This window comes from Mastomys coucha, unplaced genomic scaffold (genome assembly GCF_008632895.1).
Source record: "Mastomys coucha isolate ucsf_1 unplaced genomic scaffold, UCSF_Mcou_1 pScaffold6, whole genome shotgun sequence".
Classification (NCBI taxonomy): Eukaryota; Metazoa; Chordata; class Mammalia; order Rodentia; family Muridae; genus Mastomys; species Mastomys coucha.
The window spans coordinates 80068963-80080849 of NW_022196912.1; the positions used below are offsets into that span (position 1 = coordinate 80068963).

The following is an 11887-nucleotide window of genomic DNA, read 5'->3' on the forward strand; positions in this document are numbered from 1 at the left end:
GGAACCTGGGAAAGAAAATGTAAATAAAGAAAACATCTAATAAAAAGGGGGGGGGGAGAAAAAAACAACAAAACCATGGACATTCATCCCAGGTTTGGTAATATGTAACATTCCAGACTTTTTAAATTGAAGGAAGGAGGGAGGGAAGCAGAAGGAGGTAAGAAGGGGCTCTGTATGCTAGTACAGGTATATAATCCAAGCACTTGGGAAACTCAGATCAATAGTTGCAGAACAGGAGGCCAGCTTTGTCTTGTTCCAGGATACCCAAGTCTACACAGAGAAATACTGTCTCAAACAAGCAAATAAATAAATGGATTTTGGAAAACAATATATAATAAGATTTAAAAATTGTATTATAAGGAAATGCTGAGAGATACTGCTAGAAAAGGTAAAACTATTATCATGGTCTGCCTTTGACCATGAGAAGAAGGGAGAATATAAAATATGAAGCTATATTAAATGCAATGAAAATTTCTGATAGTTCAGAATCTCAGTTACATTCCCCATCCCCCTTTCTCCTTCCCTCCTTCCCTCCTCCCTCTCCTTCAAGACAGAGTTTCTCTGTGTAACAGACCTGGCTGTACTGGGACTCACTGTGTAAACCAGGCTGGCCTCAAACTCAGAGATCCGCCTGCCTCTGCTTCCCAATTGCCAGGATTAATTAAAGGTGTGCACTGCTACTGCCCAGGTCTCAGTGACATTCTCAAGCCTAACCTGAAGATATTTGAGCTTGATTACCCAGATGGAAAGTACAAATGACAAGCACAACGCTATTTCTACAATTCAGGCATTGAATAGGTGAGGTCTGAGATGGAGGAATAGTAAGAAAATAGTCCTATGGAATAGCTATTTAGCAACTAATAAGATTTTTTTTAAACCAATAATGGCAGTTTAAATGGAGTTTAAATATATTTGATGAAAAGAACTTCATCTTCAGGAATAAAAAATTACCACCTAGATCACCCCACTCATATGTAGCAGATGTATAGGTTCTAAACAACTGGAACAGAAGCTTTCCCCAAAGCTGTTGCCTGTATGTGGGATCTGTTCTACTAGCTGGGCTGCCCTGTCTGGCCTCAGTGGGAAAGAAAGCACCTTGTGCCTGGGGCGGAAGGGGGACCCATGGTGTCCTCACCAGCTCAGAAAAAAAGGGGAGGGGGGGGAAAGGATTGTGGGAGGCAGTGACCTGGAGGAGGGCAGTGAGCAGGATGTACAGAGAATAAGTAAAAAAACAAAACAAAACAAAACAAAACAAAACAAAAATAATTTGATGTTAAAAATTACCAAGGGCATGAAAATATTCTTTTCAATTTTTAGTAGTCAGATCTTTAGGCAAGATTTATATAATTACATTCACCACTATATGTAAATACAAATCTAAATATAACAATTCAGGGCCACAGATAAATCTGAGGATCATTGTACAAAGAAGACAGACAAAATTGTGGAGGATAAAGATCACTAAGGAACATACCATAGCAAGAAAGCAGACAAAAATAAGAACTTGAGGAAGTAAAAAAAGAATTACTTGCCTGAAAAATAATCAAAAAAGGATAATGTAGGGAATTGAAAATATCAGTGAACGTTGTACAGTGTCACAGAAATGTCTCAGGAAGAACTTTCAAAAAGACTTGAAATGTATTCCAAAGCTATGCACTCTTAAGGAAATACAGTAAATAAAACACTAAATGAACCACGTCCCTTTGTCAGCCTCTCCTTTATCAGTTATATCTTCCTTTCTTTTGACTACATCACTTCCATCAGCTACCCCTCTACCCTAGCTTCAATCCTCTGACAAATAGCAACTAAATTATCATTCCTTGTTTCCACACTCCCTTGTATTACACATGGATTTCTAGTCCTCATCTTTGCCAATGTTCTTGATTTTTCTACATATGTTGTCATATCTCTTTAATTTTCCTATCAGGCTTCCTAAGTCAATTATGATCTGGTTTCCACACTACTACACTACTGAAACTCTTAGAAATAAGTCTCCATAGTCAAATCCAATTCTTTTCTTTTAATAAAAATCTATTTAAGTGTATGAGTGTTTTGCCTGCGCCTATATTTGTGCAGAGGTCTGAAAGGCATAAAATTCACTAGAATTGGACTTATAAATTTTAAATCATTATGTGAGCACTGGGAATCAATCTCAGGCCCTGTGTAAGAACTGCCAGTGAGTGTTCTTAACTGTTGAACCATCTCTCCAGCCAAACTCAACTTCAGTTCTTAAAGAATGTGATTTACCACCAGTACAAGCAGAATAATTACTCATATCTTCTGAAAAGCTCACTAACATCACTAGTACATCTTTAAATCAGGCCCTTTCTGCTGTTTCATAACCATTCTGCAGATATTCGAGAGACATAACTACTTACCGATGAAGCTTCTGTAATTCTTGCTCACTCCACTCTCCATCATCAGTTAAACCAGGTAGATGGTCTAACGGTTGCCTGATAGTTGTATCAGCTGCCTTAACTTCAATTAGGAAGTCCTTGCTAACATCAGATTTGTAATGTGATTCTTTAGCAGAAGATCTAGGTCTCTTTGGTGTGATATAAGAATCAATCTCACCTTTAGATTCTGAAATGAGGAGGATATCTCTTGTGATGTTGTTTCTGGTTTTTCTCTCCTGATTCAGCCTTTCTTTTGTATTTCTTGTTCTGGTTTTACTTTTAATTTCTACTTCATTCTCTTCACTTGACAAATGTGATGAGGACTGGCTATACTGTGAAACATCTACTTGATTTTCAGTTTTCTGTAGTTTCGAGGGCAAATCCCTAGTGAGCATTTGTTTCCTTTTCGGGCAAGGTATCTGAATATGTTTAACAGTGATTATGTCACATTCACTGCAGTCCTCCTTGGTACAGCCTTCATAATCCACTCTGTGTTCAAAAGTCTCTAAGGACTTACTGGTAGGACTTGGAGTTCCATGTATATCTGACTCACTTTCTTCTTGATACTTTGCTTCGAAAAAATCTGCTATTCCTTTAATATAGAGTCTGTGCTCCATACATCTCCGCTCTACCAACTTTTTGTTTCTAAGAGGTGTCATTAGAACATAAGCTATCTTGTGATCAAGAGGCAGGTGTCTTCTTTTTTTGTTGGAGGTAGGCTGTTCCAGTGAGTTCAATAGATCAGTGATCTGATTTGATACTTCAGTTTTCTCTTATTTTATTGGAAATCAGAAACAAAATCTCTTAAGTATAGGAGAAAATACTCATAAAATAAGACAATTTTTCATGACAGGTTATACACAAAGCACTGGTCTATTTAGATCACTGACACTTCAAATGTAAGCATGTACTTACGTATACAATTCTGCCAATGACTTTCCAGTTGGCTGGCATACATGTAGCTTTTCTACCTGACCTTCTATATTGAAGGTCAGTCTTTCACCGACCTCAAATTAGAACCTATGGGTTCTAATACTCTATGGGTATTAGACTTCATATTTCTCAAAATTGCTTGGGCCTGAACTTCCATTGTTTATCTTCTCTTAAAATTTTCCTTTACTTATCTGCAAGACCCTCAATTGCTTGCTCAGAACTTATTCTTCAGCCCACTATATCTCCAAATTCTCCCATTCTCCCATTAAATTCCCACAACACTTTTTAAAATGCTATTTTGGTGTCCTACATTTTAGTTGTAAACCAGTCTTAAATCTTTTAGTTAAACTGAGAAAATCTTAATTTTCATAACTTTTTTTCTGATGTTAGTGTACACACTCTAAAAACTAGTAGATATTAAACAAATGTTTTAAAATCATTCTCAAGACATAAAATAGTTAGAAGACATAAAAAATCCACTAGGGTCATTAATCCTAAACAGCCATGTAAGATACAAAACAAGCTGTGCTAGTTAAGGATGTAATTAGGAAAATGTGAAACTCTATCCATATAGCTCTACTTTCACCATCAATGTAGCCAAAGCAGCACATCTTTGAAATCTCTCCCAATCTCCAAGAATTATCATGGGAAATAATTAAAGCTACAGAACTTGATACCTAGTAGGTCATATTATACATAGGTGAAGAAAACAAATGAGATTAGCAGTCTGATCTAAAACTGGAAAATCCAGAAGCAAATCTACCTGAAATTCTAACTATACTAATTCCTATTTATGCTTATTATAGTGGTTTGAACCAGAATGGTCACTATAAGTTTACAAGTTTGAATCCTTAGTCCCAAGTTGTGGAACTGTTTGGGAAGGATTAGGAGGTTGACTGTATTGTAGGAAGTGTGTCACTTAGGAGCAGGCTTTGAAGTTTCAAAAACTCATGCAATCTCCAGTTAGCTCTCTGTCTCATGCTTTTAGGTCACACGGGAACTATCAACTATTACTCCAGCACCATCCCTACCTACTGTCACGCTAGCGATGGATTATAAGAAAGCCAAGGACATGCTTCCTTTTATAAGGTGCCTTCATCGTGATGTTGCCTCACTGCAATAGAACAGTAACTAAGACATATTAATGAATTCAAATCACCACACCATCAGGATAAAATACTGCAATTATGTACACTCATCATGCCATAAAAGATAAACCAAAAATTGAAAGGTTAAAAGCTAAAAATGATAAGACATCAAAATTACAATTTTTGTTTGTTTTGTAAAATTATAACTTATCAATAATTTATATATTTGATTAGTACATATATATTTGATTAGTACAACTATCCTATCATGAAAAGAAACCCCTAAAAATGTCTCCACAATATTTTTCACAGAAATCATACATTTACAAAATATTTTCTTGTAATTCCTTACATAAACCAAATCAAGCATTCAGTTAGACATTTTTAAAATTTTAAACATTCTCATTTTGAACAAAATATTTCTTTTTTTTTTGTTTTAATTTTGTTTTTTTCAAGACAGGGTTTCTCTGTGTAGCCCTGGCTCTCCTGGAACTCACTCTGCAGACCAGGGTGGCCTCGAACTCAGAAATCTGCCTGCCTCTACCTCCCAAGTGCTGGGATTAAAGGCGTGAGCCACCACTGCCCGGCTGAACAAAATATTTCTAATGAGAATGCTTTTTTTTTTTGTTAAATTTAAAAGAACTTATTGTCAATATGCACCCATTCACACCTATTCAATCTCATCCATGAAAACAAGATATTCATTGACATTTTTGTTAAGGGGAAAAGGGAGGAGGAGATTATTATTTTATTTTATGTTTTTTTTAAGTTTTATTGCAATATGATGAGAAAAGTTACATGATTTCAATCTATCTGAATTTGTTAACATTTAAAAATTGTTTTCCTTTTGTACCCCAACTTCTCCCAGAGACCCCCTTTTAATACCTAGTCTTTTTTTATCATCTTTAAAATTTATAAAATATTATAACAATAAAAGTGAGTACTATAAAAGTTGTTTGACATAAAACAACAATCAATTTGACAGTCTTATGTAGATGCTGTGTACAACATAATGGTCTTGAGATCTTGCTTCTCCTATCTCAGCCTCTCTATTAGTAGTATTGTTTATTTCATGTTTTTACAGTATACTATGGTTTTCAGAACAGTTTACATATTTTAAAAGTATTTATATACCCAAAAGTAATGAAGACAATTAAATTGGGAGAGGGCTTGTAAGAGAACAACAAAGTATGAGACTGAATGCTTTGCTTGATGTTTGTAACTCTTGTATCAAGTTACCATAGTAAGAGAGAAGATCTTAAGCTCTATTAAATACAAAACAAACAAACAAAAACACTTTATATTTACATTCATTTAAGAAAATATTAGTAGTGATGTATTATTTTGAAATAATAATAAAAAATAAAGTTAATACGTTTGGAGTTGTTTAAAATTTATATTGAGAAAAACGTTTGTATTTTTAGTATTGCCATAGAGAATGCTTTTTATCATTTCATTTTATTTAACAATCTTAATAATCATCCAGCCTCTTTTAGGTACTTTAAATCACAGGAGTACTGTATTCCTCCCACTTTTACGAATTTTGATGATTGTTCTCACTTTTACTTTTCTGTTTTAGTAAAAAATAGCACTAGGCCCAAGGATTTATCATGACATGAAATCTTGAACTTGTTAGTATTTAGACAAAAAGCTGTTTAAATTTTGGTACAGAAGACTTTAATTACTCTGAAATTCAACACTTATCACACTTTAATTAAGTCATTAATTTCATAAAAGAAAATATTCATATGAGCACATATGAAATAATATAAAACTTTGAAGCAAAGTTACTTAGGGATCATATTAAAGCAAAACCTATAAATAATATACTTAAAGTAACAGATTATTTCATTAAATAATCATTCTATATAAATAACTACCTTAAATCATAAACATATTTTCCATTGTAAATCCAGAAACTTAAAATATTCTATTAAAAAACATTTTAAGCAGTTCTTATCCTAGTCATTACATGACCACTAACGATATTACCTTGCTTTAGACTTTGAATTTTCTTTTCATTGATCTCTTTGCAATTTTCAAAGCTTTCTGAAGGAAATTTTCTGTAATTTTTCTTTCTAGTTAATACCTTCAAAACAAACAATATACTTTTAACAACTACAATCTAGACATTATCTTGGGTAATTACATAGCATTAATCAAGTATAAAAGAAAATTCTATGTACTTACTACTCCACAAGTTTCATTAATGGAGCATTCAGAAATTCCTGTTGGAACCATAACTTTACAAGTACTACATAAGGCTGCATGATCCTATAAAAGTCTTATTATTTGCAGTTTTACTTTTTAAAATGTATTTAGATTTTAAACTATGTGTCATCTATGTACTTGAGTATATGCTATGTATCTAAGCATGTACAATGGAGGCCAGATGAGGGTGTCAGATCCTCTGGAGCTAGAGTTAAAACAACTGTGAGCTAACTAATGTAGGTTCTAGAAACTGATCTATGGTCTTCTGGAAAGCCAGGAAACACCCTTAAACACTAAGCCATCTCTCTGGCTCATATTTGTAGTTTTTCTATGCTTTATTTAAGACTTTACTCTACATAGCTTTATTCTACTTTTATTATTGTTGCTTGTATATTTTCATTTAAAAAAATGGAAAATAAGTATCATTTACTTACAGTTGCAAACATAATAAAAATCTCTATGGACTGGAGAGATGGCTGCAAGCACAGATAGCTCAGCAAGAAAAGATCCCTCAGAACTCACATGATGGAAGATAAAAACTGACTTGTGTAAATTGATTTTTGCCTGCCACATGTTTCAGGTACACTCATATTCCCCCAACAAATAAATAAATAAATGTAAATTTTAAAATAAAAAAACAATAAACAAACCTATGAAAATTAAAGTTAAATTTAACAGATTTTTTTTTCCCAAAATGCAGGTTAAGAGGTTCTCAAAAGACTTACACAAAAATTTTCCTACTGTCTAAAGATGTGTACTGTGGTTATTTGACTGCAGGCAGCTCTAATACCTCATCTAGATATTTAAGAGGCATAAAAATTATTGAAATTTTATCCTATGGACATTTATGCAAATTATATACCTTAAAATTTTAGGAGTACTGTATATCTCTCATACACAGCAAATACTCTAACAACAGAAGTACATTCTCATTCCTATACTTTTTGTTCTTTATCATTTATTGGACATATAATCCCTATAACAAACTCCTATTTAACTTCAACAGCACTTTCAACAATTACAAATCATACTCACCAAAAAAAAAATTGTCCTTTGATGCAGTCCTGAAACTTTTCAGGTACTGTATTACATTCCTAAACATCAGTTCATTATCCAACTGTCTACTCCACCTGAATAGTGTGGTAGATTAAATATGCTTGGCGCATGGGAAGTGTCACTATTAGGAGGTATGGCGTTGTTGGACAAAGTGTGTCCTGTGGAGGTGGGCCATGAGGTCTCAATGTTCAAGCTCTACTCAGTACAAAAGAGAGCTCTGGCTGGATGCAGAAAACTATATCCTTCTGGCTGTCTTTGGATCAAGATGTAAAATGCTCAGCTCTTCTATCACCAACTCTGTCTGCACGATGTCAAGCTTCCCACATAATTATAATGGATTGAACCTCTGAAATTGTAAGCCAGCTCCAATTAAATGTTTTCATTTATAATAGTTGCCTTTGTTATGATATCTCTTTATAGCAATAAAAGCCTAAGACAGAAGTTGGTACCAGGAGTTAGGTATTGCTGTGATAGTCCTGACCATGTTTTTGTCTGGAGAAATGTAGATTTTGAAATTTTGGATTCTGAAAGCACTGGAATGAATGGGGCTTAATGGGTCATGTTAGTAGGAACACAGAAGACAGTGGCATTGTAGGTTTGGTCTAATGCAGCTTGTATTATGTTCACCTGGTCCCCAAATTTGCATGAGATTCTGCCCATCTGCACATAATAAACTGAGGGAATAATAAGAAACTAAAGAATGAGAGAGGAACTGGAGAACATGAAGAGACACCTTGCATGAGAAATGTGTGTCAGAGAGCATATTCACCATGTGGGATCAAAGCTGAGAGGGATGTATGTCTGGGTCTAGGGCAGCAAAGATGGAATATAGATTTTACCAAGTAATAACTTGGAAATATCAACCACATGGAGATCAGGAAGTGGCCCAGCCATTCAAGATATAAAGGCTACTAGTGTGCCTCTCTCATTTGGCAATATAAAGCATTGGGTAAGTAGCAGGAAAGGGCCACCACCGCTGGGATCAACGGAGTAGTGTTAATTGGGTTCTGCTACTCAGTGGTGCTGTAGAGTGATTCGAACTCTCAGTGGTTGCCTGACTCAAGAGATTTCAGAGAACAATTTTAGTATGCTAACTAGAGATGGTTCTTGTGATATTTTGGTGAAGAGTGTGGCTGCTTCCTATATGAAGAGTCTATCTGAGGCTAAGGTATGGAAATTTAGATTTAATTGCACTGACAAAGGAAGTCTCAAAAAGGCCTAACTTAGACTTTGTACTGTGGTCCATTCTTATGAAGAGTGTTTTGATCAAGTGTAGTAAGCTTAGAAAGGAAAATTCAAAATGTAAAGGGTCAGCAGGAAGTAGAGTGGAATTAAATCATATGTTCAAGGATATTAAATGGAAGTAAGGGAAGTGGTGACCTGGGGGCAAAATCTCACCCAGTTAAGCTTATTGTTCATTTGTTTGCAGTTGAACAAGGAATAGTTATATGTCATGTTAGGTGTCATTATAATTATGCTATTATTTTCATTTGAACATAGGGGGTTATGATTGTATGTCAAATTAACAAGAGACGGATGATGATGGCTAAGAAATGTCCAGGCATTATCATATACCCGTTTAATGCTAAGAGACAGAAACAAGCAGATCTTTGAGTTCAAAACCAGCCTGGAACAGATGAAGTTCCAGGTAAAGAAAAGCTTAGATCTTGGTGTGATGGTACACTCCTTTAGTCCCAGAACTCAGGAGACAGAGCCCATGTAGTTCTGAGTTCAAGGTCAGTCTACAGAGCAAGTTCCAGAACAACACAGCTTAGGAAGTGAAAGAATTGGAAAACAGAAATCTGAGGATGATGGAATGGGACAAGGCCATGTTCCAGCCACAAAAAGCAGTGAGACTCAGCAGCTTGGGCCATATGGCTCTGGTTTTAGAGTCAAGAACAGAAAGGGTTACTGGGACAATTGATGCTGGTTAGCTAGAGTTAAGAAACTAACTGTGATTAAGAAGAGAGGAGCATTACTGAGCTGAAATTCATATGGAAAATGTTTTCTGAGAGCACAAAGAAGCTAAGTTCCACAAACAGACAACATGTTGGCAGCCAGACTGGTAATAGAATAATCTCCCAAGACTGGAAAGATAAGACAAGAGCAATACTAGAACCTAGGCCACAGTAACAATGGTTTTCAGAGGCTGGGGAAATAGCACACAGAAATAGAACCAGAGGTATCAGTATTTCTAAAGACCATCTAGTGGTAGTCTTTATGCTGGCAAAGGTCAATATGCTGAGGTAGAGACACAAGACATATATGAACAAGAAACCTTGGCATTATATTGCATAGCACCCTTAAATGCCTGAGACAAGATTGAAGAAACAGAGAAAAGACTTTGAACCATTTACTCAAGTCATACAAGGTACAAAAGAAACATTGACTGACTTTTGTTTACAAAGATTGACTTTAGCTACAGACAGGAAGATATCAGATCCACTAATTAAGAAGACACTAAATAACCAAAAAGTACGTATGGAGGGACCCGTGGCTCCAGCCATATATGTAGTAGAGGATGCCTTATCATCAATGGAAAAAGAGGCCATTGGTCCTGTGAAGGCTCGATGCTCCAGTGTAAGGGAATGCCAGTGCAGGGAGACAGGAACGAACGTGTGGGTGGGAGGGTGGGTGGGGGCACACCCTCATAGATGCAAGAGGAGGGGGGATGGGATAAGGGGTTTCTGGGGGGAAAATAACGAAAGAGGATAACATTTAAAATGTAAATAAATAAAATGTCCTATACAAAATGACTAAGCATATAAAAAAAGAAGAAAAAGAAAGTATGAAATCTTTATATGTAGGAGGCCTATTGCCAGAATTAGTTAAAACACAATAAAAAATAAATAAATAAATGGCACTTTTAATCTTTAGTTTTTAAAAATGCCAACGCTGAACGTAAAGAGATGATCCAACATTTAAGGGCACAATCAGCATCTATTGATGAATAGATTCAAAATACAGTGGATATTAGGTCTCATTCACCTGAAATGACCTTGGTAGGAGAAGCCTTACCTAAAGTTTTTGAGAAAACTCAAATTCACAAATGTCTTCATTGTGTTGAGCAAAGTCATTTCAAAAGGAATTACAAAGAAAACCAAACTAATTAAAAAAAAAAAGCCAATGCCTTCTAGTATATGCAAAAGATGTGTCAAAGGCCAACAATGAACTAATGAATGTACAAAATAGACAAGTAGGGTAACCCCTTATCAAAAAAATGTCCAGGCAGGCCTCTCACAGGCCACAATACCAAATAGCACAAACTGAAAGCAATTAAATGAGACGTTAGAACAATTCATATCAGGGAAAAAACCCAGAAGGGTCCAAAACATGAATATCTTCACAAACTTCAATAGGTGATAAGAGGCCCAAAGTAAAGTTATTTATAAGTAATATTTAAATTAGAGGGATGATAAACAATGGAGCTAATACAACTATAATCTCTCTAAACTCTTGGCCCCTAAATTCGCTTCTTCAAAAGATAGATATACAATTTTAAGAGGTTGGAACTTAATCCTTGGTAAATCAAAGTATCAGATGGCTTGAATGAGCTCAGAAGGCCAAATAGAAAAATTAAGGCCATACGTGGCTAATATAGCCAAAAACTTATGGAGAAGAGATCTGTTACAGCAATGAAAAACACAGATTAGCATCACTCCAACTTCAAAAACAAACCATAAAATGGGTGATGCTCCTGATAAAGTTAAAAAATGTAATCAAAGACTGTGACAGAGAGTACAGGCTGTCCATTAAGACAATACAACATACGCTGACTCTTCAACTTTAGTTAGGGGATCCACTGGTGATAAACCAACAGCCTAACCACTAAGGTGGTTAACTGACCAATCTGCTTAGCTTGAGCAAAAGTCTATGACAAAGGAAGAATTACACGGACTCAAACAGCTGGTCTAAGAGCAGTTGGAGGCTCAAGATATAGAAGAGTCTACAAGCCTTTGGAATTTTCCTATATTTGTCATTAAAAAGAAAGCTGGCAAGTGGAGGATGTTGACAGATCTGAGAGCAATTAATAAAATTATTCAGCCAATGGGTTCTTTACAGCCTTGAATCTTCTTAGCTTTCTTGTTACCTAAGGAAAGGCCATAATAATAGACTTAAAAGATGGCTCTTTCACAATTACTTTATAAGAACAAGATAAGGATTTGAGTTCACAATGACCACAATTAGCAACTCAAAGTAAAA

General features: G+C 35.3%; 1 protein-coding gene across 6 annotated transcripts in view; it reads right to left on the minus strand.

Annotated features, from left to right (window-relative positions):
* Mis18bp1 (MIS18 binding protein 1) overlaps positions 1 to 11887 on the minus strand; it is a 64728-nt gene that overhangs the window by 16811 nt on the left and 36030 nt on the right. For 5 of the 6 annotated variants that reach the window (XM_031355767.1, XM_031355765.1, XM_031355764.1 and 2 more), the window contains 2 exons: positions 6410 to 6506; positions 2379 to 3168 (listed from right to left, as the gene is read on the minus strand). In XM_031355767.1, the coding sequence (XP_031211627.1) occupies positions 2379 to 3168; positions 6410 to 6506 (887 nt within the window). The remainder of the gene's footprint in view (positions 1 to 2378; positions 3169 to 6409; positions 6507 to 11887) is intronic. The other variant, XM_031355768.1, reaches the window with a different exon arrangement.